General features: G+C 53.4%; 10 protein-coding genes across 10 annotated transcripts; 6 read left to right on the forward strand and 4 right to left on the reverse strand.

Annotated features, from left to right (window-relative positions):
- The first annotated feature begins 17 nt into the window (after positions 1-17).
- J3D65DRAFT_621736 (Rieske [2Fe-2S] iron-sulfur domain-containing protein) lies at positions 18-1358 on the forward strand. The gene is made up of 4 exons (XM_066799996.1): positions 18-416; positions 526-614; positions 666-816; positions 888-1358. The coding sequence occupies exons 1-4, from the start codon at positions 113-115 to the stop codon at positions 1067-1069; spliced, it is 726 nt and encodes a 241-aa protein (XP_066656043.1). The 5' UTR covers positions 18-112; the 3' UTR covers positions 1070-1358.
- J3D65DRAFT_621739 (uncharacterized protein) lies at positions 1359-3426 on the forward strand. Its single transcript, XM_066799997.1, has 5 exons — positions 1359-1845; positions 2121-2160; positions 2404-2531; positions 2624-2877; positions 2984-3426. Exons 1-5 carry the CDS (start codon positions 1773-1775, stop codon positions 3128-3130), a joined length of 642 nt encoding a protein of 213 aa, XP_066656044.1. The 5' UTR covers positions 1359-1772; the 3' UTR covers positions 3131-3426.
- A 472-nt stretch (positions 3427-3898) lies between these two features.
- On the reverse strand, positions 3899-4404 carry J3D65DRAFT_551955 (uncharacterized protein; the record flags this gene model as incomplete). Its single annotated transcript, XM_066797062.1, has 2 exons — positions 3899-4049; positions 4103-4404. 2 exons carry the CDS (start codon positions 4402-4404, stop codon positions 3899-3901), a joined length of 453 nt encoding a protein of 150 aa, XP_066656045.1.
- Positions 4405-4865: 461 nt separating this feature from the next.
- Positions 4866-5866, forward strand: J3D65DRAFT_532491 (uncharacterized protein; the record flags this gene model as incomplete). The annotated part of the gene is made up of 4 exons (XM_066796682.1): positions 4866-4937; positions 5003-5122; positions 5178-5462; positions 5519-5866. Coding segments are annotated over 4 exons (825 nt in total), but the record flags the coding sequence as incomplete, so codon positions are not given.
- Positions 5867-6104: 238 nt separating this feature from the next.
- Positions 6105-7348, forward strand: J3D65DRAFT_324408 (uncharacterized protein). Its single transcript, XM_066795366.1, has 3 exons — positions 6105-6174; positions 6225-7171; positions 7237-7348. The coding sequence occupies exon 2, from the start codon at positions 6291-6293 to the stop codon at positions 7074-7076; it is 786 nt and encodes a 261-aa protein (XP_066656047.1). The 5' UTR covers positions 6105-6174; positions 6225-6290; the 3' UTR covers positions 7077-7171; positions 7237-7348.
- Positions 7349-14383: 7035 nt separating this feature from the next.
- J3D65DRAFT_324561 (cytochrome P450) lies at positions 14384-16832 on the forward strand. The gene is made up of 4 exons (XM_066795367.1): positions 14384-14719; positions 14774-15031; positions 15080-15863; positions 15917-16832. The coding sequence occupies exons 1-4, from the start codon at positions 14596-14598 to the stop codon at positions 16563-16565; spliced, it is 1815 nt and encodes a 604-aa protein (XP_066656048.1). The 5' UTR covers positions 14384-14595; the 3' UTR covers positions 16566-16832.
- Positions 16833-18041: 1209 nt separating this feature from the next.
- J3D65DRAFT_676434 (uncharacterized protein) lies at positions 18042-19978 on the reverse strand. The gene is made up of 2 exons (XM_066803611.1): positions 18105-19978; positions 18042-18051 (listed from the first exon to the last, which is right to left on the reverse strand). Exon 1 carries the CDS (start codon positions 19749-19751, stop codon positions 18468-18470), a length of 1284 nt encoding a protein of 427 aa, XP_066656049.1. The 5' UTR covers positions 19752-19978; the 3' UTR covers positions 18042-18051; positions 18105-18467.
- Positions 19979-21081: 1103 nt separating this feature from the next.
- On the forward strand, positions 21082-22243 carry J3D65DRAFT_657864 (uncharacterized protein; the record flags this gene model as incomplete). Its single annotated transcript, XM_066802533.1, has 1 exon — positions 21082-22243. The coding sequence occupies exon 1, from the start codon at positions 21176-21178 to the stop codon at positions 22241-22243; it is 1068 nt and encodes a 355-aa protein (XP_066656050.1). The 5' UTR covers positions 21082-21175.
- Positions 22244-22531: 288 nt separating this feature from the next.
- On the reverse strand, positions 22532-24016 carry J3D65DRAFT_667063 (Pex12 amino terminal region-domain-containing protein; the record flags this gene model as incomplete). Its single annotated transcript, XM_066802990.1, has 2 exons — positions 22532-23907; positions 23959-24016. 2 exons carry the CDS (start codon positions 24014-24016, stop codon positions 22532-22534), a joined length of 1434 nt encoding a protein of 477 aa, XP_066656051.1.
- Positions 24017-24174: 158 nt separating this feature from the next.
- J3D65DRAFT_621770 (uncharacterized protein) lies at positions 24175-25878 on the reverse strand. The gene is made up of 4 exons (XM_066799998.1): positions 25426-25878; positions 25320-25363; positions 24873-25268; positions 24175-24806 (listed from the first exon to the last, which is right to left on the reverse strand). The coding sequence occupies exons 1-4, from the start codon at positions 25550-25552 to the stop codon at positions 24321-24323; spliced, it is 1053 nt and encodes a 350-aa protein (XP_066656052.1). The 5' UTR covers positions 25553-25878; the 3' UTR covers positions 24175-24320.
- Positions 25879-26734: the final 856 nt, after the last annotated feature.

Below are 26734 nucleotides of genomic sequence, written 5' to 3' on the forward strand. Positions count from 1 at the left end.
CATCGTCAACTGGACCTGACCTACCAGCCCAGCTCTCCTACCTACCCAGTGTGCCACCCCATCGACCTCCCACGCCCGCTGCCTCCCATCGGCCACATCTCTCCTCTCAACCATGCCGGCCCTCAGCACGACCGCTAGCGCCCTGGCCCGCTCGGCCACCCGCGCCCAATTGCCTGCGCTCCGCGCCGCGTCTGCAACCGCCCTCGCCGTGCAAAACCGTTCCGTCACCTCCGCATCCGCATCCTTCGAGAGCCCGTTCAAGGGCGGCTCTGCCTCCAAGACGACCGACATCCCCGTTGCGAAATGGAAGAAGTACCGCAACAGCGGCGGTGAGACCGGTCAAAAGGTCTTCCAATACTTCATGGTCGGCACCATGGGCGCCATCTCCGCCATGGGTGCAAAGAACACTGTTCAAGGTGGGTAGATTGGCCCGTCGGAAAGGATTGAGGTGCAGCAAACAAAGTTCTGGACAAGCCTGGCGATTTGCGAGCGATTGGAGCGGCGGCTTACAAGGCTTGAATGCAGACTTTCTCATGAACATGTCGGCCTCTGCCGATGTTTTGGCCCAGGCCAAGGTCGAGCTCGACCTGTCTGCCATCCCCGAGGGCAAGAACGTAAGTGGCGATTGGCAAGTCGCAATGGGTAATTTTCTGATTGGCCTCCAGGTCATCATCAAGTGGAGAGGCAAGCCCGTCTTCATCCGCCACCGCACCTCCGACGAGATCAAGGAGGCCGAGGACGCCAAGTGGGAAGGTCTGCGCGACCCCCAGCCCGACGCCGACCGTGTGAAGAAGCCGGAATGGTTGATTATGCTTGGTAAGCGCATCGCAGCGCCAGGAGCCGCAAGGCGCGGCCGGGCATGTTGAAGCTAACAATTTTGCGCCTAGGCGTCTGCACCCACCTGGGTTGTGTCCCCATCGGCGAGGCTGGTGAATTCGGCGGTTGGTTCTGCCCCTGCCACGGTTCTCACTACGACATCTCGGGCCGCATTCGCAAGGGCCCTGCGCCGCTCAACCTCGAGGTCCCCGAGTACGAATTCCCCGAGGAGGGCAAGGTCATCATTGGTTAAGCGTCAAGACGTGGAGAGATTTTCGACTTTTGCAATGACAGCACCATAGATGGAGTGGGGGGTTCTGTGTTGATAAAGCTGGTTTGGGGAAAAGAGTGCTGATGCGGCTCCCACATAGCCCCCCTTGAGCTACCGTTACTCTTCTCATTGGCAACGCTCGGCAAGGGAAGAAGAGGGTGGTGCTTGTATAATCTCATTCTCCTTTTTGTTCAGCGTGCCGTTGATTCCCTGGTGACGATCGGATGGAAGGAATTTAAGAAATAGACTTGGTTTCGTTTGCTTTCAAAACATTGAAAACATTGCCAAAAGGCGCACTTTGTGACTTGGATTGATATCAAATACCTACGTTGGCGACTGAATCGTCGTCCAAATCGGCGAGTCTTTCTGTCCTGTAACCAATCACACGGCGCTGAGAAACTAGCCCACGATCGACGACCCAAGCAAAACGCGACTCGCTCGGCAAAAGCGCTCCGCCAACGACCCGCCGTCCGCCCAACCAACACGCAGACCGACCCGAGCGACCAAACAGGCAGACAACGCCGACGTCCCGAACAAAACCCATTCATCGACCGAGACCTAGGAATCACTGCCGCTACCACAGCCACCCACAGCAACCGCAGCTTGACTCTTTGCAACGGGACCTACCGAATTGCCTGGTAGTCTACCTTGCCACGGGGTCGGGACCAGCAGGCAGATCTTCACCATGGTCTACTACTTTAGCAGCAACGTCGTGTCGCCGGCGGCTTTTATCTACGTCGGCAAGGACAAGGTTGAAAGTGCGTTTTTCTTTTCCTCTTTGACTCTGTTTTGGTGCTGCTCTTTTTCTTGTTGGCCGAGGCTGCGGTGGCAGAGCAGACCCTAGTGATGGGTCTTTTTCTTTCTCTTTTTCACTTTCTTTTCTCCATCCTCCCTTCCTCTGCTTCTCGTTTTGTGGAATTGTCTTTTTGGTCGAGAGTACGCTGCAATATTAATTGCTCAAAGAGGAATTCGGGGGACAGAACTACTTTGGATGGGACGGCCTGATGCTGACGCTCCTGCGCCTTCTGCACAGACGAGGACTTGATCAAGTATGGATGGGAAGAGGATGTGTGGTGAGTTCATCTTCCCGTCGTCGCGATGTCAGACTCGCAGGACACGCATCGATGCCAGTAATTCTTCATTTAATCCATGTCTAACTACTACGGAAGGGTATGTACCGCACCGAACGTGCCTGAGCATCAAGCCGGCCAGCTCGCCAAAGTGGCTCGCCATGTCCACTGGGACTGGCAAGGGGAGGGGCCAAACGTGCCGTGATCCAAGCAAAATGAGCAGTAATTGATGTTTGGGGAATCGCAGTTCCACGTCGACAACCTCTCCTCGGCGCATATCTACCTGCGGCTGCCTGAAGGCTCGACCTGGGAAGACATTCCGGCCGACCTGCTGCAGGACTGCGCGCAACTGACCAAGGCGAACAGCATCGAAGGTACACGAATTCCCCTCCTCTTCCCCTCTCGCGTTCTCCCTCCCTCACTGCCAGACCCCAGTCTAACCTCCACCCCTCTCCGCACAACACAGGCAACAAAAAAGACAACATCACCATCATCTACACGCCCTGGTCGAACCTCAAAAAGGACGGCAGCATGGCCGTCGGCCAGGTCGGCTTCAAGGACAACAAGAAGGTCAAGCGCGTCTACGTCGCCGCGCGCGAGAACCCCATCGTCAACCGCCTCAACAAGACCAAGGTTGAGAAGTATCCTGATTTGCAGATGGAGCGCGAGGACAGGTTGAGGGAGCTGCGGAAGAAGGATCGCGCGGCTGTGCAGGAGAGGGTCAGTGTAGTCCCGTTTTTCCCCTGCTTTCCATTCTGCCGACTTTTGCTTTGCTGGAAAGGTGTCTGTCTGTCTTGATAGGACCCGTTACTGACGGACCCAATAGAAGAAGGAAGAGGCGCGCATTGCAAAGGAGAGGAAGGAGATGGCGTGGCGGCGGGACCACGCGTATGACGACGTGCACACCGACGACGCCGTCTTTGCGGCGAGTAATCAGGACCGCGAGGAGGACTTCTTGGACGACTTCATGTAGAGTGAGGCAAGGCGTGATGGGGCGAGACTTGTTGCTGCCATTACTGGGACGGCTCATGTTTTCTCGGACCAGTGAGGATGGAAGAAAGATCTTTGGGCCTCGGCCTCGTTCAAGAATACATCTCTGAAGTTGTTTCTATGCATAAGATGGAACGCGTTTTGACGTGTCATTTCTGATTCGCGATTTGTCGGGAAAGTTGTGGTGCTGTATGACAGGCCTTCTTTTTCCAACGGATGTCTACAAAATGCAAGTCTCTCTATAGGAATCAGCCACCGCAAGAGCGTACAAGGCTTCAGTAGAGTCCGTGCCCTGCTCCTCAGGAGCAAAGGAGCTGAACTGCGTCTCACAGGCCGCCGTCTAGACATGCTTGAACATGCTTGCGATTGTGCCTCAGCATAAGCGTCAACTGAAAGACGGTATTGCTCGTCAGTCTGTGGGACTGAGTCGCGGACAAGATTGTCGCATGTGCCTGTTTTCCTGGCACACGCTTTACCAGGGCATGCTTTGATTTACAGGTGTGGGAGCTGACAGCCGCGAGATCCGCAGTGTGCCCTTAAGGCCTGGTGCTGGGCGTGACCCTTGAGGAGATGCTCACTACCCAAGACACTCCCAGGATCCGAGAGGAAGAACCAGGTGAGTGTTGGCCAAAAGATGGTTCAGTCCTCAACCATCATCAGTAGCCAGCACTGGCGTTTGCCATGTCGTGAGGCATTCTCGATTTGCCTTTCCTACAGGACTGGAAGAAGCTTGTGTGGGCTTTGTTTTCCTTCACCTGATGTATTGGTACTGCTGCTGGAACGAAGCGTCGAAGAGCTTTGGCTGGTCAGGCAGGCACATGTTCATGCTTTCGTTAAGCATTCGGACTGAGTGGTGGAAGGGCTCATACGCGGTCCTCGCGACCTGGTACCAATGTGGCTCACTAGGCGAAGATGCTGTCAGCGAGATGCTTGTCGATGGTGCCGTAAGACTTACTTGAGAGCAGTCGGGTCCGTGGCATGCTTAGAACGCCTGTAAGAGTTCTCCTTGTTCCAAATCCGGACCAAATTCTTGACAATTTGGTGCTCCAGCCCTCTCTCGTGAGCTGCACCGCGAAGGAACTCGACCGTGTTGTCAATCTTTTCCTGGTCGAAAGAGGCGGCCGCGTTCTTGCGGAAGAAGTGTCTGAGGGTGTCGCGAACGACGAATCGGGCGGGCTGCGAGTATTGCACAGCACGCAACCCCCAGGTGTACAGGCGGCGGTATTCGCGGAGGGCTTTTGAGGTTTCTGGTGGCATTGACCTGGGCGTTTTCCAGAGGATATCTGGATGTCGTTGTGGTTGTCCGGAAACAAGGACGGAGGACCACGTCGGGGTTGTGGGAGTGGAGCTGAGGGCAGCAAAGGATCTGTGCGAGCCGCCGCCGCCGCCGCCGCCGCCGCGGCGTCGGCAGCCCACCGCAGGGCATGCGCGTGCCCATCACTTCGCAGGGCTGGCTCGGGCGCAACCTCCTTCATCACCACCTCTTCAACTCTTGCCGCTGCTCTCGCCTTTGCGTGTCAACGACTCACGGAAGCCGCTGACCAGCGCTTGCAGCGAGAACAGCTCGTAGCTTCAACGCGACAGGCTTCAGAGAGAACGCCTGGCCTTGCCTGTCGACCACGACTAACATCTTCATCACGGCATGATAAGCAGCTGACACCTTCACCATGGGGAGAGAACGTTCGGTGAGGGCCTCGAGCTCTTCCAGAGTCGTCGGTCACAAAAGAAAAAAGCCCTACACGGTCATCCTCGAATCCGTCACGCAAAAGAGAAGGAAACTCCGTATTGCCGTCCGTCATCCCAAGTTTTCCTCTTCTCATTTCTCACCCTAGGGATTTTTGACGTTTTCGTCCAGGACTCATTCGAGGAAAATGCTCCTAATGGCTACACGTTCGTGCCTATCGGCAATGTCGAACTCACGGAGCAATGCAAGGAGTTCTGCCGCAAGAAGGGCCTGAAAGCCTACAACGTCTCAGTGGGGATTCCTCGGAACCTTTTTCTACGAAAAAGCTAACCATGACATTTCCAAGACGCATCCAAGCAGCGAAGCAAGAGCAAATCCCGGCAAGGTGTCATATCACCTGAACCGGGTTGGATTTCATTTTCCAAGCGTAGTTGTTGACCAAGCCATGGAGTGGATCGGCATTCCACTCAACGGGCGCAGCCGCGCCGGGATTGCTAACAACATTGGCAGACGCCTGAAGACATACGGCTCTCAGCCAGAAAAGGTTGCCGTTCGGAGTGCAATGAAAGACTTGTTCCCCAAGATGCCGCCGGAGTCTCTCGCAGTTATCCTGGAGCATGCTTTTCAGCAGGTACTACCACTGGACATGGCTTCATTTCAGATATGCTGATTGGCTTACTATCATAGGGCGCGAACCGGGTAGGTACTGCCACGAACTTGTCCATTGAAAGGCGTGTGCAAATGGCTGTGCTTGCCCACGTGAGGCATAAGCATACGAACTATGACCGTCTTCTCAAGGAAGTTGGCTACATCGAAGCTCGCAAGACTGTCGAAAAGCCCTGCATCGAGAAGATTCTCGAATGGAGAGGAGAAGGCCAAGAAGAGGACGACGAGATGGAGGATGACTTTCGCGAGGTCATTGTCCTCGATGACGATGACGACGATGACAGCGATGTCGACAATTCCGGGTCTGGACATTCCAGTCCAAGCCTTGAGCTCGTCGCCAATGAGGCGACTGCTGATGATCTTGGACCGCGTGATCCTGTCCATGCCAGAACAAACCGGACAGAACCACGCGCGACAATGGCATCGCGTCACATGGAGCCAGCTAGAGTTCCAATGCTCCCAATTGGACATCGTCCTCAAGGAATGCAGGCCAGGCCTCTGTACGAACGAACTCCTGCCGAGTCACAAATGAGCTTCAGAGGTTTCGATGAACGGAACCACGTTCGGTACTCTTCGTTTGCCCAGCACCAGAGTTTCGAGGAGATTGATCGCTCACTTTTAGCAGACTTGTCCCCATCGAGCCTCCACAGGCAACGGTAAGGCTCGCACAGCACGAGGTGAGTGATGGTCGTCTTGAATGACCAATCTGAAAACTTACCGGGAGCAGGACGCACGTTGGCCTTATGGTCGCCCGGTCGCTCGAGCCGACCACGATTTTCAAAGGTATGATCACATGCCGCGTCGTCACCACAGCCATGAAGCGCATCTTGTTCGACCCGGAACAAGTCCCATGCATCGCCATCCGGAAGTTGTGCAAACGCGTCCAGAGAGGCAGCAGCTGCCAAGCCCTCGGGACATTGCCGTGCCCTCGATTGAAAATAAGCCAACTCCATACGTTTCGCATCAAGAGCGTTCATTCATGCAAGCTTCCAAGAGACTTTCGGATGCCGACGTTATCGACTTGACGGGCACTCCACCCAGGGAGCAGCCTCGCGCTAGACCAGAGATGTATGACGGTCCTTTGCATGGTCAAGTTTCTCGCTATCCCAACCCCGGTCGAGGAGGATTTCGCGATGAACTCCCTCCCGCCATGTCGCATGAGAGAGAAATGCTTCGTCGCCGGGATGTCGAAATCAGCCAGCAAGGCCCTCGCTATCCCCAGCCCCAGCACACTCGCAATGATGACTATCAGACACATGCAAGGCTTCTTGGTCAGGGTGAAAGTACCGCTCAAGTTTACTCCCCGATGAGAGAGCCAGCACTGCGTCATGTCGTTGAACGAGATCGCGCAAACCGCTATGCTGAGCCAGTCTCTCGAGGTGTTGAGTATCGCGAGCTGCAGTACTTTCATCCAAATCAGCACGGTCCATCGCAGCGCACTCATGCTTTGATTTCAGTCGGGACAGACCGTGGTTGGGACGAAGCCCAGTACAGAAGTTTGAGTGATCATGACGCGAGAACCCCCCAACTGAGGTTTGGTCGAACCGCACAGCCGCCCTCGTTCCACAACGCTTTTTGAAGTTGCTGCCCTTTACAGTGGAGTTGTTTGAACAGCACAACTTGAACGACCTGGTAAACTCGCATCCTTTGCATGAGTGGAAGACCAATTTGCACGTAAGGGTCCCATGAGTCCTCCGTATACAGGATCAACGTCAACGTCTTGCTAATCGTACGTGAAGAACGAACTACAGCCTGGAAAGGAAGACCGCCTTCGCGGTCGCTCTGAAATCAGCATCAGCGCTTCGATTCACCCTGCGAAACACTTGTATAGTACATCACAGCCGGAAAGACCAGAAATACATACGGACGGCGCAGGAGTCAGTCCGGGAGTATGGGATCACAGGATATGAAGACAAAGGACATGAGAACGTCGAGAATGTTGCCGCTCAAAAGAAGCTGCAACTGGGGCATGAATACCGAACCGCTCGAGAACATGGATTAAGCCCCTGGATCAGATGGGCAACGTCAAGCCCAGAGGCCTTTCATACAGGCTCGAAATCAAGCATGAATGTTTCTTTCATTTTCTTTTCTCGGGATCGGAGGGGCATGCATGGCTACGGCGTTGGCCATTGATACAATTCTTGCTTTGCGTGTCAACAGAGAGTTCGATATTCCTGTCATGTTCGCTACCACCAGCATTCTGCTGGCGATGGACTTTTCTAAAGCTCTCCTTCTCCCGAAAAAATCACCTTCAAGCCAACGCAAAGGCAGGCCCTGCAAGATTGACCTTCTCGGAGACCATAAAAGACAGTGTGGCGAGTAACTTGCTCGCAGCCGGACGCGGCTCAGTCTGGAAAGGACATTCCCTTCCTTCCGCCAGAAACAAAAGACATCCTCTATGATATGGCCGGTCGTCAACAGTCCGGACCAAACGGACCAAAGTCCACAAAAGAGAAAAGGCCAAACAGAAATAAAATAAACTTTCGGCAAATAAGCGTCGAATCCTTCTCGAACACTCGCACCACCAGATGCGCTTTTGGGAAGTGGTTTTGCCATAAATGCACCGCAGTGTTTGTAATCAGACCAAAAGAAAATTGCAAGTGTACCATCCGGCGGATGCTGGCACACCTACACAGAAAGATGGATGATTTGACCGGTATATATACTGATGCTTAGAGTCGCTGTGGTCAATGACGTTAGTGGTGCACTTGCTCTGCTACGTGCTCCAAGACGTCCCTGTGTTTGATCTCGTTCGCCAATTGGTCTCTCGCCGAAGTCTTTTGTCAAGAGCTGTCAATCAACCAAAGGGGGAGTTGTTCACCATAGAGAATCTTAAAACTATATCACTTGCACTTTTGAATTTACATTTGGTCTGTGTGAGGACGACACACGCGTTATATATATCTCTCCCCAGGCGCCTATCCCCAGAAAGGACTATCTCAATTCACGGAAATTATTTTTGGTGGATCTGTCTTTGCCTTGGTTCTTCTAGCTCGCTCTTGTTTGTTTTTATAGGCTGTGATTGCATGATTGTAGAGCACTTTCGCAGGAGCAGTCTTAGGATAAATCAGAATGCGGATGGAGCTTGGAATCACAAATTCAAGTCCAAAGAACTGCAATATGGTGTCTCAAGCGTTTGTAAAGTCCTCTAAAAACCACGCAAGGATTGTGTTGCGGCTGCACAGAATAGGGGGGGGGGGGGGGGGGGGGGGGGGGGGGATTTTTGCAAGGGATATTCGTTCATCAAGCAATCGTGCAAGGAGCAGTCGTGTTGATAGGCAATATAATTTAGAATTTTTGGCTCTGGTCTCTAAAGGCTATTCCCAATAGAAAGCTCACGTGATGTACATGATTGAAAAGCAAGATTCTCCGGTAGCGGAGACCAGAAGACTCGAGTTCATTATTTCGAACAAGTTCTTAGCTAAAGAATAGGAGTCAAGTTGATGTGATCAATTAGCTGTGGTCCACTTTGGTCTGGCACAGTAAATTATGAAGAGTGTTTAGTCCGCTTCGGCAAGACTCGTCTGGGGTATGGTAGAGAAGTCGACTGAACTCATTCCCGAAGCAAGGTTCCAACACGATCTCCATACGCGTCCCCAAAGCTCACGTACATGGAAAAGAGGCGCAAAATCAGTACTACTCCTATGCAGATGGGTTCCGATGTCTCAGTCAAACCGGCCAAACTCTCCGACCCGCACAGTTTCAACATTTTCGTCTGCTCCAGTCAAGACACTGAACCGCGGAAGGTCAGCCTTTAGGAAACAGCACATGCATGGCCTACACAGCACGAGAAAGCAACCGCCCAGTGGTCGAGTTTGTGGCAAAATCACGCATGTGCTGCACTAGAGGTCTTGCGATGGACATCCTGGCACCCATGGCTTGTAACCTTTCGCGCGTACGCAGTGTCCTCCCCGCTGGCGATGCGTAAACCATGGAGTTCGGTGGCCACGTCGAGCCCGAAGACGACGGGAAGCGCATCTGCCAACTATCCGAGAGCGCACGCATGTTTGGTTTGTAATCGTAATGCAGACGCGACAGGGCAGCAATGAGAACATTCGTCGGCCAGTCGCGCTCTGCAAGTTTCACGACAAAACTTTCCGTTCCGGTTCTTGAGACAGCGAACTTCGAGGTGACGAAGCAGAACCCGCGGAGTGCCGATCTATTGGCGCGGAGACTCCGAGTCGTTTGCAATCCGGCACAAGTGATTGACAGATGACGGTGCTGTGATTTCGTAAGGCATGCCACATAAATTTGTTGCTCTGTAGGCATGCAGTGAGTGCCTAGCTGCCTGAGCTGTCCGTACTCTCCGAGGAGCGATGTTTCCGGCCCAGACGCCAGCCTCCTAGCTGCAGGAATTTTGGAAGAGGCGAAAAACGTCAAGGTTAGTCGCAGTCGACCCGACGCTGCCCTACAAACGACTGCAGTCAGTGTTAGCCTCACCAGCGGCTCTACATGCGCGTCATTCGCTGCAGCAGCGTCTACCCCTGCCCTTCGACGCTCATACCCGATATGACCGAGCCACTTGCTCCCATGTACCCTGCCAAGCAACAGCCAAGCAAAGCCAAGCTGAAGTGCTTAATCCAACTTCAGCGGCGTTGCCTGCCATTGCCAGCCACAACCCGCGGATGCACCCGCGGACCATGGATCATGGACCCGTTTGGCCCAGCCGGCCGCTGTGGTTGACAAACATCCGCTCAGCCACTCGAGCCATCATCCATGATCCATGTTCGGGGGCAGTAACAACGTCTGTGAAAGCAACAACGGATCGTTGGACGACCCGGACTCTCGAGATGACAAACGCACGTTGAGCTCTTGACCATAACCTTGCGCCCCAGTCCGTGGATGTGCCGCGGATATGGTCCGCGGCTCCCGGTCCTATCCGCAGGCTTAGGCCAGTACTGCAATGGCTAAGCATCAATTGGCAGGATATTGTCATTGAAGTGTGTTCAGAATGCCAGCGCACACATGCCCCCAAGCCTCTGAAAAGCGTCTTGATCGAGTAGGCAGAAGCGAGAGATACGTGTGAAGTTGATCAGCGCGGCGCTGGTCAATAGTCGATGACAACAGATATCTTTGGGCTGTGTCTCTCCGGGCGGCCCATCCACGACGACCATCCCATGCTTTGCGGCTCCGGATGCCACACTGAAATCGCCGGGTTGATCAGAGGCAAGCATGATGTCACATCCACTCCAGCTTGCGTCACGCTTCGCTTCTTCGAACTGGTGCCAAGAGCTGCATTCTAGCCATTGGACCGCGCTGCCGCGTCGCTCGGGGCCGGCAAATGCTGTTTTATTTATTCGAATGCCGAAGTAACGGACCCACGGAACACAGGCATGACAAGGCGAAGAGCCAAGTGATGCGCATCCGCAAGTTGTGTCGACAGGCGCTTTGTGAGCATGAACAAGGAAAACCCAGGCTTTGATTTGGGATCAGGCAAGGATCCGTGGCGCTTTTGGTGCAAGGAATTCGGCATCCAGAAGACAGCAGGAGCGAAAATTTGCGCATTGCTCTTTACACAAGAGAATGCGCACGAGAAGCATCATGCTTGAAGAGACTCTCTGCATGACCACTGGGTTCTTTGTCAGTCACATTAAGATATCGCGAATGGTCGAATACCTTGTGTTGAATGGTGACTTGAGCGACTGGTCACGAGTGGCTTGAACCCGATGATGAGCTTCAGGATCTCCTCGTATTCATCCCTTCAGCCACAGGCAAAGCTGACAGCTCTAGCAACGGGAGTTTCAGCATGGTGGATTTTCCTCCTTTTGTTTCTTGGGCGCTGGCTAGAAGAGTTTCGATTGCGGAGTGAACCTTGGTCATGAGCAAGGTATCTTGAGCATCTCGGCCGGGAACGAATCTGGGAGTTAAGAGTTTGTGCCGTCCCGAGCACATGTTAATATGAAATACCGTCATGATTTCCACGGGTTCAGAGGATAGTATCAAGAGTGAAATATCTAGGTTTGTCGAAACACAGTTTGTCGCCTAGGAACCAATCTCTTGACGGCAATGTTGCCGAACCGGTTTTGGTGAATATCATCCGTAGGAACACGCTGCCGTCGGTCGGGCACCAGGTGTTCGGGAGTAGATCTAGATCTCGAGGGTTGGCGTATGTTCGAAATCGGCAACGAGCTGGGAATCACAAAACACCGAGTCAAGCATCCAGATGGAAATGGTTAGCAACTTGCTCTTGACGACCTAGTAGCAGGACTAAATGGGACGGTCGTATATGAGCCGAGCGGAGGGGCCGTTCCAAGTTTAGTGACATGTTGGAAAAAAAAGACCAAAAGATGTCATGCATTAGGGCTGCGCCTGAGGACTCCTTAGCGGGCTCTCCGATTGGCCCAGACTTTAGAGTGGTGCAAGATGGTCTCCAGCGGTGGCAGCGGAAAATCTGCCCTCGAGAAACACAGAGGAGCAACAAGACCATTACACCCTCACGTCAGCGAGCGGATGCAACGAATTTGGCCTTGTTGTCCTTTCCTTGCAATGATCGAACCACCAGTGAGCATTGCTATTGATGAAGGGGGCTGTACAATTACTGACACTGAGTGGGGGCCTGTAGTACGGACGGCCATCATGCAGTACAGAAGATTTTTACCTGCAAGGACAGCCGTCGTTTCGCCAAGAGTAGGAGGCGGGGCTACCTGATTGCGGGAATCCTTTGTTCCTGGGCTCATTCGTGAATAGGAATACCTCCAAGAACTCATGGCGGACAGAGACCCAAGCCTGCAATTTGCTTTGCGAGCTATTTTACGAGCCTCCGTCCGGTAAGACAGAGGAAACAACAGGACTGCTCGTGATTCTAGGCAAGTAGATCGCCAGGTCGTAGGAAAAATCAGTTACGATGCCGCGTTGGGATGGTGCTGAAAGGTAAAAGCCGTCGGATATACTCGTGCACTCTGATCTTTCGTAAATCCTATCCATGCCGCTCGTGACAGGAGCTTGATTAAGCAGGACTTTGGCTTCTCAAGAGGCAACTGATGATGGAACGTGTCGAGACGGTCGATTTTATGAACTGCTGGTCGATAATTTTGTGCTATGGTGTTTTGACGTCGTCAGTCAGAATTGATCTGAGTGATCATGGCTGCGGTATAGACAGGGATCAAGGAAATGGCACGTTGACTGTGACAGGGAAGATCTCTGCGGTTCCCGTCTCACTGAGCCCCTCACGTTGTGGAGTAACCTGCTGGGATGAAATGTCAGTGGCCAAGAGTGGCTCAGGATTGACAGCGCCTTTGCAGTCGCAACCAAGGGGGACGGTTGCAAAATGATAGGTCTTGGCAAACGCATCCACCCAGATTTGGTAAATGAAGGCGAGTGCGGTTCTTTGCAAATGTCAAGGACCGAGCTCCAGCTTTGAAACCGACGAAAAATGCAGAGTCCACATCGGATTTCACCGGAGGCGTAGTTGCCAGGGAAAACCGCCGCGTTTCCAGCGCTTGAAGAACGCCACGGGCGTGAGTAATTGCCCGACGCTGAATGTACAGCGTACGGTTGGGACAAGTGACAACAGATGCTGAGCCGACAACGAACGTTTATCAGACAATTGCCACGAGATGTCGGGTCGAGAAGCCAATCAATTGGACCATTTGATGATGACAAGAGAGACTGTTATCGAGTGAGATGGATGAAATTGACATGGGCAAGCGAGCCGCTAAAAATGGCACGTAAAATGGACCTCCGGAGCAGTTGGCGACACCCAGTTGGTTCGTGGCGACGGCATTACTTGCAGCAAGCATGGTAGGCTTCAACCCTGGTGCCGGCTACTCGGCCGATCTGAAAATGGAAAGGTGCCGAGACCTTGGTGCTTGGGGCTGACTTTTGGAGAGCTTGAGACAGAATTGAGAGAGAATATCAACGATATCGGGTGTGAGACTGGTCAGGGGCCCCCTTTCGGTAGGGCGGAAGGCTAGCAGACGGAGGTTTTGGAGCGGCGCCATTGAAAGGGGGGCAAGGCGAAGGACGCAGGAAGGGCCGGTTAAGGCGGCGATGACATCCCAAGAAATCGGCCGAGAGCAGCGAAGAAGCAGCCGGCGCGGCTGTCAAGGGTAGCGTGCAAAAACGGCGTGGGCGCGTGGATGGGGACCTGGATGTCGAGTGAGAGGTGAGTGAGGTTGGCGGAAGCGCAAGCCTCCGGACCGCCCGCGTCGGCTCTCCGCAACGCGCTAGCCGCTTCGGGACTACGCCCCAGCCGACCCAACAACGTCACGGCATCCAAGCACTGCACCGTCGACTACCACAACATCCTCCTCGAGTCGCTCTGGTCATCTCCATCCTGGTTGCCACCCCCATGATGAAGCCACCACGAACCGGATGCTGCAGCTCCCCCGGTCTGCTGCCTTGCGTCACTCCCACCAAGGGCCCTCTTGGCCGGCGTGCCCGGCGCCCTGCTGCGGTTCTCCCGGCCACGCCCTCTGCCCTACTGTGTTTGCCCTGGACGACTGACGTTCGCAAATCCCCCTGTTGAAACAATTTTCTGTGCACCGTCAGGCCTGACTGCCTGCTTCCTGCCGCGCGCTGGTCTGGTGAGAATTTGATGGGACCCGCTTCCCCACCCAATCGATACTAGGTGACGATCCTCTTGCCATGATGCCTTCGATGTCTTCTGGCCTCGCCGGACTTTGCCTTCGGCGCGCGGGGCGGAGCACTTGCTCCAAGTTGTCATCACCAGCATGCCGGCGCTTACCTCTCCTGGTTCGCTCGCGTTGCTCGCCACGGAGCGTCTGCCCCAAATTGGTGAGGTGAGACCTTGACCAGACGGGTGCACAAAATTGGACCTGCGCCACACGTGTGGTCAGAAGGACTGATGGAGTGATGGCGGGAATGTCCCGTATATTTGGGAGACCCCGAAAGTCCGGACCGGACCGTGCACTTGGTTTCGATATATCTGCTTGCTTTCTAGCGGTTTTTTCGTCTCAAGTGGTATATACCCTGACCCTGCTGTCCTTCCTGCTACTGCAAGAGGGTATTCCTGATTCCAAACTCCCTGTGTATCTGTTTAGATACCTGTCCTTGTTTCCTCCCCTCCAGTTCATAAAGTCCTCCCCTTGCGAGGCTCCACGCCCGCTGAGGCTCAGCGCCTGCTTCCAACTTTCAAAATGGCCGCCCTCACTCTTCTCACGATAATTGCTCTTGTAACATTAGGGTATTTCATCAAGAAGGCCCTCTCTCCTGCTCCGCCCAAGATACCCAAAGGACTGAAGCAACTCCCTGGCCCCAAAGGTATTTTGTACCATGCTTTGAGGTTAAAAGCAGCTGCTAATGTACCCTGTATAGGCTACCCCATCCTGGGTTCGGTGCCAGATGTGCCTCAACAGAACAGCCACATCAAGTTTGCCGAATGGGGAAAGGAATACGGCCCCATTTACCAATGTGATCTCGCTGGTAGCAACCACGTCTGGATCTCTTCGGATGCTGTCGCCAGGGACCTTCTTTCCAAGAAGGGAGCCATCTATTCGGATCGTCCGCACATCCCCGCCCTTCTTCACGACAACAGGACCAGCGCTGAATACCTCCCCCTGATGAGCAAGAATCGTACGTATCGATCGAGGCAATATCTGATGTTTCGCTGATTTCTTTTAGCCCACTGGACCCGTCAGCGCAAGGTTGCTACGCACATCATGCGTGAATCGCAGAACAGCCAATTCTATCGTTATCCCGAGCTTGAATCCATCCGTCTTCTCAAGGAACTCATCGACGAGCCGCTCAAGTATAATCACGCTTTGGAATCCTTCGTGTCCCGTGTCACGTGCCGTCTGGCTTGGGGTCACAGTGAAGCTAGCGATGAGCTTAAGCAACGCGCCCGCGAGCTCCTCATTTCCGTGTCTCCTACTGGTCATCTTGGAAACAAGCTTCCCTTCATCATGAGCTTGCCCGACTGGCTCTCGCCCGCCAAGGCTTGGGAAAAGAAGCGTCAACGCACCGAACGTCGCTGGTTCGAGCTCATGCAGTCCCAGGTTGAAAAGGACATGGCCGAGAAGCGTGCTTCTCCTTCGTGGATGCGCACCCTGAAAGAGACCTGGGACAAGTGGGGATTCACTTACGATTTGGAGGCCGCTTTCTGCGTCGGTATGCACGGAATCGCCGGTGCCTTGACCATTGCCGCTCCCATGCAGAGCTTCTGTCTCGCCATGTGCCATTACCCTCAGTATCTGCCCATTCTCCAAGAAGAGTTGGACCGCGTCTGCGGAGATCGTCTGCCTACGGCTGAAGATAGGCCCAATCTTCCGGTTCTTCGTGCCTTCATTCGCGAGACTCTCCGTTGGCGCCCGCCCGTTCCCACTGGCATCCCCCACTTCCTCATCCAAGATGACGAATACAACGGCTATCACATCCCCGCCGGCAGCGTCATGCATCCTCTTGAGTGGTAAGTCCTCGCCTTGAATTTGCACGCGGAATGGCGGTTAACCATGGTTACAGGGCCATTGCTCGTGATCCTGAACTTTTCCCTGACCCAGATGCGTTCAACCCTCTCCGCTGGCTCGAGCCTGAGTATCCCACGTATCGCGAGCCCTTGACCGAGTTCCCGAACATCACCAACATTACGCAATTCGGCTACGGTCGTCGCTTGTGCCAGGGCCAGGCAGTTGCCGACGAAGATCTTCTGATCGGAATCGGCGCTGTCGCTTGGTTGTTCGACATGAAGAAGGTCGGCGTCGAGGCGCCTTCAAGCGGAATCTACTCGAACAAGGAGGCCACGATTAGCGAGGAAGAGATCAGGACGCCTAGCCAACACGACAGTGTCATGGACTCTGATGACGAGAAGCCTGAGAGTAAGACTAAGCTGGCCCCTGGCCTCCTCCAAGAAAAGTTGGAAGAGCAGCAGCGCCTTCAGAAGGAACAAATCAAGGCAGAGAAGAAGAAAGTGGACCCGACGTTGGACTACAGTCACCTGCTCATCGCCAAGCCCCTTCCCTTCAAGTTCGACCTCACGATACGTGGCAACATGAGCCATCGAGCCCAATTAGTAGAAAAGCTTTTCCAGGAGAAGAGGGAGGAGGGCGAGTTCACTGACGGCAAGAACTACTGGGGCGACAACTCGGGCAAATTTGGCTGGGTCAAGGTCTAAAACCCAGACAGACGTTGTCGTTTCAACCTTCAATTTTGTTCTTCTTGGATGATATCCAGATTGCATTGCGCCTTGGAATCGGGTTGGATGGGAAGGCTCTTCGCCAGCCACCCCTCGAATGTACAGAGCAGAGCATGGGCGTTGCCGGTTGCGAGGGATTTGCGTCTGTTCCTAGGGGATATCCAGGTCTGTTTTTTCATTTGGCTACTATTACCCCTTACCTCTCGGGAGATTTCATTAGAACGATTAAACGGTCATCCGTGTGGAGAACATTCTATTCATCACGCTCCCTTGACTGTGGAAGCTAGTATAATCCATGTACTTAATCCACCACAACCTTCCTTTCTCCACATCTAGTTTCACAAGAGACAATATCGACTCGATGCTGGGATTTCTCCGACGCTCTGGTTCATGATTACACGGCGGGACGGGTGCGGCAACAGAGCACAACAAGGTACGATCTCTTGTACGAGGCAGTACTGCGAGAAATATTGTTCCTCGTAAAGGGACTCACGCTTATGGTTTCAAAGAAAGATGCATGATCTTGAAGTTTTCGTCACTCGCGCCGTCTGCAACGTACCGCCTACCGATGCACCAACTCCACGATATTTGCCCCATCCCATAGAACATGCAGATCGACTCTGCAAGGCCTTCACCTCGGAAGTGCCCTCGATCAAATTCTGCGTTCAAGCCGGAAATCGAAGCGCGCCATTCGCAAAACAAATTCATCTTACGATCAGATCCGCACATGGGATTCGACCTAAGCAAGTGCTTGACATCATGAGTGATACATCCAGTAAGACCACTCTCAGTCGTCGAAATTGCTCTTACTCACTCGCCACGTTGGCGAATTCAAGCGCTTAAAGCTTCGAACTCCACCGGGGCAATTTCAAGGAATTAATCTATCACTTTTGATGCGCGCCCCCAGTGCCCAGCCGAATTGCAGCAAATGAAAACAAAGCTCGGGAGGAAGATTTGCGATTATCGCAGCCTTGTCAAACACAACGCGGTGGGCAGCTAGACGAGCCCGCAGGAGATCAGCGCGCGCCTCTTGCATGCCGACGCAAGCCATTCAGTATTCTGCGGCTTCGCGTAACACACCGGCACAACCAATAGAGAGCGAAGCCGCCTCATGACATGGCCATGAAAAATGGGCTTGCATTTGCTGACCATCATCATCGCGCCCGCTTGCCTGCTATAAGATACCTCCTGCTGCCCAGCATGCCATGACGTCCAGCCGTCTTTGCCTTCGGATTTAGAAGTCGTTGCGTTCATCGGCATTGCTTGTGTTTCGTTCACTCGTCGAGCCCGTGCCACCTGAAGGCTATGCATGGCTCAGCTGTCGGCACGTCATGACGCAAGCAAGCGCGAATGTCTCTCTTAGACGGGCGCGCACATCTTGTCTCACGGGGCAGTGTGCCAGCCTGCCTGCTTGATGCCCACGCGCCCGCTGCTCGTCGGCAGCGAGGGTGTCTCCTCCCACCATCTGTGTTCTCGGTATCAGTTCAGCTCCTTGCTAATGGAACTAATGTGGTGAACCTTGCTGTCAGACTGGTAAGCTGGGCCTCTGAGTAACCGGTGACAATCGGAACCCGACGGGTGTCAGGCCAGTAATAACTGTGGAGCTACGTGTTACCAAATGAGGAGCTTCCAGAGTGGACGTCTGGAGCTGAGTATGGTGCTGGTGGTGTAAGCAGTTGCCTAAGTGGAAGACGAAGATGTTTGAATTTAATCCGTACGACCATCAGCGGAGGCATCTTGCGAGCTCTCGTTTCTGAATCAACACATCTCAACGAAGCGATTTTGGGAGTCGGAAGGATTCGTGTTTGTTGGTCGTCTATATTTGGAGGGGCTTCCCGACCCGAAAAGATGACGCTCTGTCTGCTCCGTCAAAAATCCACGTCACTTCTCGTTTGATCGTCTAGCTTCGTCCTGTTGTGGAGGAGCTCTTGTGGCATTCAGCTCCTTCCTCATGGCCTCCATCCTACACATCCAATCGTCAATGCGCTGGCGGTCGGGGTTCTTCCAGAGCTCCTCCTGCACCGTCAAGCTCTCACCAAGCCCCACGTCCTCAAGGAAATCTAGTGTACCTCTGTCACTTGTAACCTGTGAGAAGGAGCGCGAGCTTGGTTCGGTCTTGTCCATCCACGCCTCGATGTCCTGTCGGTCGACCGCCCTGATCCAGAGCGTCTCTTGCGCTACCGAATAGCCGTCATCGGGATCATCAATGAATCGCGATCTCTGGTCTTCTCCAGGTAAGAGACCACCGTGTTGCTTCCATTCAAGCTTGGCCGCGTCGAGCTCCGCGTGCGCATCGATTAGTTGTCTGGTAAGCTGTTGTCCACGAACTAGGGTTTGGAGGTCATGTTCAGTCGAAGTCGTCGACGGCGCTGGGACTTCAGTTTCCACGTCGTATCTGTGCTTCTTGAATAATTGCTCGATCATCCGTGCCTTTGTCTGACTTGCTGTCATCTGGTGGACAAGTCTTGACATCATTGCGTCGTGTTCTTGAATGCTGGCTTCTGGTGGATAGATGAAGCGAAGCGACTTCTGGGACTCGCGACCGACAAGAATGCTCTGCTCCTTTGGAGATTGCGAGGTGACTCTGGTCGCTTCTGTCTGCTCCCCAAAATCACTCGTGGAAGACCTCTCCGAGTCACATCGCTCATCTGCCCCTGGCAGCAACTTGTTGCGAACAAACACTTCCTCCAAGGTGTCGTCGACTAGTCTCTGGTATCTGGCTTGCCGTTGAGCCGTAGAAATGATGAATCGATCCAAGCTGTTGATGTCGTCCAGATACCCCTGACGCTGTTCGACCATGCCAGCAAGGTCTTCCTGCAGCTCCCCAAAGTCTGCATTTGGGTAGTTGCCTGGGTCAGACAGTACCATTTCATGCTCCTCAATGTACGCGTTGAGGTCTTCCAACTCCTGCTGCAGCCATGTCTTCCGCCTTTCCATCTCTTGCTCCAGTTTCTGCACCTTCCTCCGCACAAGAAGTGCTTTTCGAATGTTTCCAGAAAGGGCCTTGGTCATCAAAAGTGCTGGCTGCGCGTGGTTGAGTTCATTTTGGACCAGCACTATGTCAGATGTTCTATCGTAGAGGTATGGTGTGCCTTCAGGATGAAGTGTTTGATTGGAACTCATCTTCCACAAAGAAGGTTGTTCCTTGTCCGCATTCAGGGGCATTTTTGGATTTCCCTGGCTACTGCTACAAAGGTTATTTCCTGGTTTGTACCTGCATCGAATGGTATCTTACTCTGTAATTAGTTCAACAAAGATTTGAACTGTGCACGAGAACTCGGGTTGGTGGAGATGTTGGAATCAGGGACACTGAGGGAATGGGCTTGCCATGAGGAGCAGCGTGTCGCTTCTTGGCGCATCTCAAGTGTACAAATCACCTTGGGTTAATGCTGAACTGATTCTGTTTTAATTCTTTGTCTCAGTCTGCAAATTCCTTTTCTTTGTGTAGACAACGCCTTATCCGCAGACCGCAACCGCGCCCCCAAAAGCAAAGCACTCCCTTCCAAAGCACTATCTCCAAATAAGTTCCTTTTCGCCTCCATTCTCTCTACAGCAGCTTTCATCTGCAGGTTCCTGCACATACACCTTTGCTCATATGACCCAAGTAGCTTCACAACTCATGTCCTGATGCCACTGAAAGCTGCCGCCTCCTGTCTCAGCGCATGAACCGAAATCGTCGCTCAGATTCTCCACGCATCTTGTTTTTCAGCTAAGATTGCGTGTGATCGGCACCACTGATCCAAATCTAGCAGACTCTCGAAGAATAGTGGCCGGATGATTTCTTGGAAAATGCCATGGGACTACATCTGCCATGATACATTCCCTCGGACGTCCTGATAGACCCAAATCCATATGCTGCCTCCCCGTTCAATTCAACGACAAAGAAGGGTGGTTTTGCTTTGAAGCTGTCAATAAAAAAGCGAGCTCACAAAATTGAAAGGTGGTTTGAGAGCTTTGAGCGGACAAAGAGCCGCATTTGGATGAAAGAACTCACACTTAGTAGGCCTACGTAAGGTCATTGTTGAATTGTGATGATTCACAACAGTCCCTTGGGGTATCTCGAGAATGAATTTGTCACTCTGTCTCGACCCTTCATGAGAGCTTCTTCCGGACTCGGCCGTGAAGGAAGGCGCCCAAAACTTTTTGATGTGCCCTTTTGGACATCTGCCCCAGATCCCCCTTTCTAACTTTATTCACAGCCGTCACGCCCACAAATACGCAACTAGACGATCAAAGTTGCAATCTCAAGAGCTCTGAATAGATCCTCGAAAGGAGGAGTCGGATGTCGAAGAGAAATTGGGGCAGTCGTCAGCCTAGAGAGACACAAAGAAAGCACATGCGGCCTGCCAAAAAGGTTGTCGACTTTGTTGTCAACGATCTCCTGGATAAAGAGCTTGACATTTTGAAAGGCCAGAGCGTCTTGTCACTCTTTGACACTTTGAACATGGTTTTTGGACAATGGTAACTTGTGGAAGGATAAGTTCCAGACGAATTCCACCCTGATCTGCTACTCATACTCCCTCAAACAATCAAACTCGCTCAAAAATACTTACAAAGTCAGCAAAAATACCTTTTCAAGAGAATTCAGAATGTTCTCGCACAACATGTACAGCGTAACTGGGGACGAAATGGACATCGAACCGTCTTCCGCCGACTCGTCACCGGGCGATACAACAACCACAAAATCGGGAAGGCAAATTAATCCACCCAAGCGCTATGCAGATGAGACATTTCCCACAAAGGGGTCGCCTGAGCAGCCCACAAGCACCCCGAAGGTTTCGCCCAAGCGTTCAGCTGAGGAAGAGCTGGAGAGCCCGGACTCGGGAAAGAAATCGAAACTCAACACAGGAGAAGGCCAAAGCCGAACGCCGTTTGCACAACACCAACAACAACAACAACAACAACAACAACAACAGCCGCGTTATCAATTTAGAGAGAGAGGTGGGCCCTCTGGAAACAACGGAGGAAAGAATAGCTACGGTTTCGTAGGCGTACCAGGCAGGGGTTCAAACGAAGGGTCGTGGCGGCCTGACAGCAACAAGGACGAGACGAATAAAGGCAACGAGAAGCCTATGACTGCCCAGACCAGCCAAGCAGCGCGCCAGCAGAGACCAGAGATCAAAGGTGGAATGATTATCCATGGACGTCACTACTCGAAGTATTTGCGTCAACACAGACCAGCACCGAGCGTAGAGGAGCAGAAACACATTACACAGATTACCGATGGATCAGGGGAAGAAGTGTACTGCAAGAAACGATACCACATCGTGCTCCGGACGCAGAGTAATCACATCATCACGGTACCCCTCTACAGCAAGAAGGCAGGGCTCATGACCCAGGATCCCGTACTACTGCACGAGTATCTTCAAGTCGTTAAGAAAGGCTATAATGGTACCGTACGGAACCCGACACATAATAACGAGGTGGTGCTCCGAGTGCAAAGTATTTATGGACACTGGGTAAGCAGCTTTCTAGAAAACGGTCACCCGGTGTCCTGGGCCCACTTTCTGGAACCTCACTCAGTCCATAAGAAGGAGGATTTGCAAGTGGTCGGGGAACTTGAACCGGACAGCTATAACCAGCTGATGAATCTTTTCTCGACTTATTTCAGCGCGAACCCGCTTCCGGTGCAGGCTCAGACGTTCGGCAACCCGTGAAGCACCTCCATGACGGGTTGAAGGTAAGGTGCGGATGGCCGTTGGACGCAGGACGTCAGGCAAGTCGAATTTTTGAAACTTTTAGCTAGTCCATCTTTCTCAATTAAAAGCTTGTCTTCTCCAATCTTTCTTCCACGCTGAGACCATTGCGCGCGAACCAAGTGTGAGTAGTGAACAGTTGTATCCCGACAGGCTTCGTTGATGATCATGATACGCGTACCATATCTATGCATATTGACCTGGTGCAGAAGCGTAAGCGCAACGTGGGTATCCAACTCAACAACATTCTTAAACAAGCACCCTTCGAAGCGCTTCCGTCCCGCCCAAAATCCTCCGGCCCGTGACCGCATCTCGTCCCTTCCCATCCTCCCATTTGCCCTCTCTACTACCTTCTTCCTCCGCCCATCCCGGACCAACGCCATCGTCCACCTCGGTTCCGTCGTCACCAACAAACAGCCGGTTGCCCTCCATGAAGGCGGCCTGGCGCTCGTGGGCGCCGTCGACCCAGCGGTGGATGCAGACGTAGCAGTACACGAAGCCAGAGGGGCTAGCGGTGGGGTTCTCCACAGGGGACAGGCAGATGGGGCAGAGTGAGGTGTTTGCCGGGGCCGGGACGGTCAGGATGGGCAGGAATGTCGTGGCGCTGATTGGCGGAGAGGGTTTGGCTGGGGCCGCCGACTTGTCTTTGAGGGCGGACTTGGTGGGAGAAGTCTTTGACGGGGACGGTTGCCGTTGCGCCTGCTCTTGTGGCTTGGGTTTCGGTAGTCCGGTGATGACCGGTGGTGGTAGTTCCAGCTCTGCTGCTGTCTGTCGTGACAGCTGCCGGGCGAAGTCCGACGCGTGCCACCATTCGAGGAATTTGAGGGCGAAGATGGAGGTCGGCAGGAGAATGCGCAACGAGCTGAGCGCGCGATTCGACACAGTCTGTGCGAGCACGCGAGGGTGGAAGATGCTGTTCTGCTGACCCGGCCGTCCTGGCCTCGATGGCGCAGCTTTTGGCTGTGTTGCAAGCTCGATTGCCCGATGATCGGCGGCATTCAGACGTCGTATCCGCGACCCAATGAGCCACAAGAACGGGCTGTGGTATTTTGAACCGTCGAACAGGTATGCCAGGTTCCAGGCCAGCAGCGCAAAGTAGTATGCCGCGCTCACGCTGGGATACACTTTCCGCAAGAACCACTTGTAGTAAAACATTATCCGCTCTTTGAAGCTCGCCCCGGGTTGCAGGATTTCCCGGTCTTGTGTAAACGAAGGCCCGCCTTGGAGCACATTCGCGTGTGCGGCGTGAATATCCCAGCCTTCGTCCAGCTTCCTCTTCAGCCACGGCAGGCCGACCATGACGGCCAAGTTTCGCCAGACATCGGAGTCGCGAAGCTTCAAGGTTTCGCGGACGGCATCGGCAGCTCCAATCTGGGCGCGCGGGACCTCGCCGCCCTTGACGCGCAGCACGCGTTCGCGTTTAAGGCCGTAGAAGTTCTCGGTGAAGCCGCCGCCATACGTTCGCAGGAAGTGGCGCTCGACCAGGAAGGAAACCAACGCGTATACTTCATCGAAAGAATTGAGGATCGGTAGAAGGTAGCGGGGGTGTCGGTGGGTCGCGATGGCGAGCAGGTAGCGGAGAGATGGAGGAAGAAGTGCCGCAAGCTGTTGCTCAGATAAGAGCTCTAGATAGCCGTTAGCATACACACAATGTGCTGTGAGAAGGACGGGCGAACCGAACAGCGATGGCTTCAGTTCGTCGAAGCCATCCTGGGCGCTTGACTGGTATTCCATGGCAGCTGCTGCTCATAGCTGCTGTGTTGTGCGACAAACCAGTGCGGTGACAAACGCAGTATTCGGAGGTTGGGTTGCGAAAGCCGAGGCTCGACTACTGTCATTCGGCGAATGACGTGTGACGAGAGAGTCAAAAGTCGTGGCCGCAGCACCTGTCACCACACGGCGCGTTTAATGGAGGTCTTGACATGAATTTTGAAAAATTTCCCTTTCCTATTGCAAAAGACTGAATAATCGCTCAGAGTGCTACCATTCCTGAAGTTCTCAAATTTCCACCTTTCCCGAATTTCGTTTCTCAAAGCATCTAAGCAATCTTGATGGCGAGCTTGCCAAAGTGCTTCTGCTCCCACATGTACTGGTAAGCCTCCTTGGTCTGCTCCAGGGTGAAGACCTTCTCGTCAACAATGGGGTGGAGGTTGCGCGTCTCGATGGCGCGGTTCATATCCTCAAACTGCGCGCGGCTGCCAACCAACAGGCCACGGACCGTAGCGATGTTGCCGAGGATCTCCAAGAAGCCGGGCTGCTTCTCGCCGGGACCAGCGAGGAAGCCGATGATACTGACGAGACCGTCGATGCGGACGGACGCAAGAGACTGCTCCGCGGTGAGCGGGCCGCCGACTTCAATGACGTGGTCAACACCGCGGCCACCCGTCAGCTTCTTTGCCGTCTCGCCCCACTTCGGGTCCTCCTTGTAGTTGATGACATGGTCGGCACCGAGGGCCTTGAGCTTGTCGGCCTTGGCCTTGGAAGAGGTGGTTGCAATGACGCGAGCGCCAGCTGCCTTTGCGAACTACATCAAGCAAGTCAGCCTTTTCCCACAAAATTGAGTCGTCAAGTATTTCAAAGCTGAGCGTACCTGGACAGCAAACATCGAGACACCACCAGTGCCTTGAGTAATAACCCAGTCACCGGTCTTGAGCTGCTTAGTCTCGACGCCGTAGAGAGCGTTCCATGCCGTCAGAGCGGCACAAGGCAGCGTCGCAGCTTCGAGGTAGCTCAGGTTTTGAGGAATGAGTACGAGTCCCTCCTGGTCAAAGGTACCATACTCGCGAAGGGCGCCATCGATGACACCACCGAGACCGCTCTGCACGGATCTGTTGTCAAGCGATCCAGCCATGTGCTGCTGGTTGAAAAGCGTAGCGACCTTGTCGCCAACCTTGAAGCGGTCCACGCGGGGACCCACGGCGACAACCTCACCAGCACCATCTGAAGCTGGAACGACGCCGGTCCTCTGGGCGAACGGGTACATGCCCTGGAGTCTCGAATTAGAAGCCGAATTTGCAGTGGTGGAAAAGCTGCTTACCCTTGGGATGATCAGGTCGCGGTAGTTGAGGGAAGCAGCGTGGACTTTTTTCAAGCAGCAAAGTCAGTCATGCTTCGGAGCAAAATTTCTGAGATTTGGCACTCACGCTTGACCAAAACATCCTTGTCTCCAACCTTGGGAACAGGGGCGCTGTTGTTAAGCTCGAGGGCGTTGAAGTCCTTGGAGCCCTCGAGGTTGACCCTCCATTCCTTGTGAGTAGCAGGGGGAGACATTCTTTTGGTGCGGGGTTAAGCTTGAGGAGCAGAAGTAGATGGTAGTTGAATGTGTGGGCTGGAGGGATATCCGGAATGAATTGGACGCAAGAGATGTTTTCAGCGGACGACAGCAGTCTCTTTATAGGTGATGAGATCAGTTTCAGAATTCAATTGAGGTTATGGGAAAGGAGAAAGATTAATCAGCTCGTCTGGTGGTAGCTCTTGCGATGAGGCCATGAGCGACGTGACGTAACATCCGCGGGGTTGGAAGGCGGGACCAGCGGATGCACCGTGTCCACCTTGACACTCAGATCTTCACCACCATCTTCGACACGCTTCTCAACTTCAGTCTTGCCGTAGTCAAACTCGACTCGTAGCAAGTTTGGATTATTGATTACACTTTGGTTGGACTTTCGCGTTTACTGATCTCTCGCGCATTCCAGGCAGCAGAAACGACGTTTCTTGATCAAGAAAAATTGTACAGATTGGTATCAAGTTCGACTGCGACAAAAGGAGCTATGACAGCGATGAGCTGAAGCTGTCATCATTCCGACCCAATCAGGCAATTCTACGGCTGATGAGCAAAGACATTCGGCGTAATGGACCGCGAACGTCATGGCATATTCGACCACCATGGTACAAGCGCTGAAGTAGTGCCTAAGGAAAAAAGTCGGATGATGCGTGCCAATCCCTCCCTCCACTCGGGTAGTCCAACGGCCGATTAAGTCAGCAGCTTCCTTATTCTGATGTCGTGTTCACTAATCGCATTGTTGCACGTATAAAGGCACCATTTGTCCTATCTGCATTACCACATGCGGCAACGTATCCGCTGTACTGCGGATGACAAATACCCGTTGCTTATGCATTTCGGGAAACAAGGGGCCATATGGGGCAATAGTAGCGAGACTCTCTTTAGAGCTTCAACGCTCTGGTTAGATTGATCTAGACAAGCTCCGGGGCTGGCCAGCTTTGGATCCGTTCTCTGGTCCAGCTGCGTCCCATCGCATAGCTTCTACAATTCTAACCTGCGGACATGGCATTTTTGAATTCCCGAACGTCCGGGGCAGTTCGCTGCCGACTAAAACAGGAACGACGTGGGCTGGTATCGGGTCCATCGTGAAAAGATTGCCTCTTGGGTGAGCTACTGTCGTGTCTCTGTCGGAGCCCTAAGCCCCTATCCACATCTTTTTCCATCCCCTT

This window comes from Phyllosticta citribraziliensis (genome assembly GCF_038025025.1).
Source record: "Phyllosticta citribraziliensis strain CPC 17464 chromosome Unknown J3D65scaffold_5, whole genome shotgun sequence".
NCBI classification, from domain to species: domain Eukaryota; kingdom Fungi; phylum Ascomycota; class Dothideomycetes; order Botryosphaeriales; family Phyllostictaceae; genus Phyllosticta; species Phyllosticta citribraziliensis.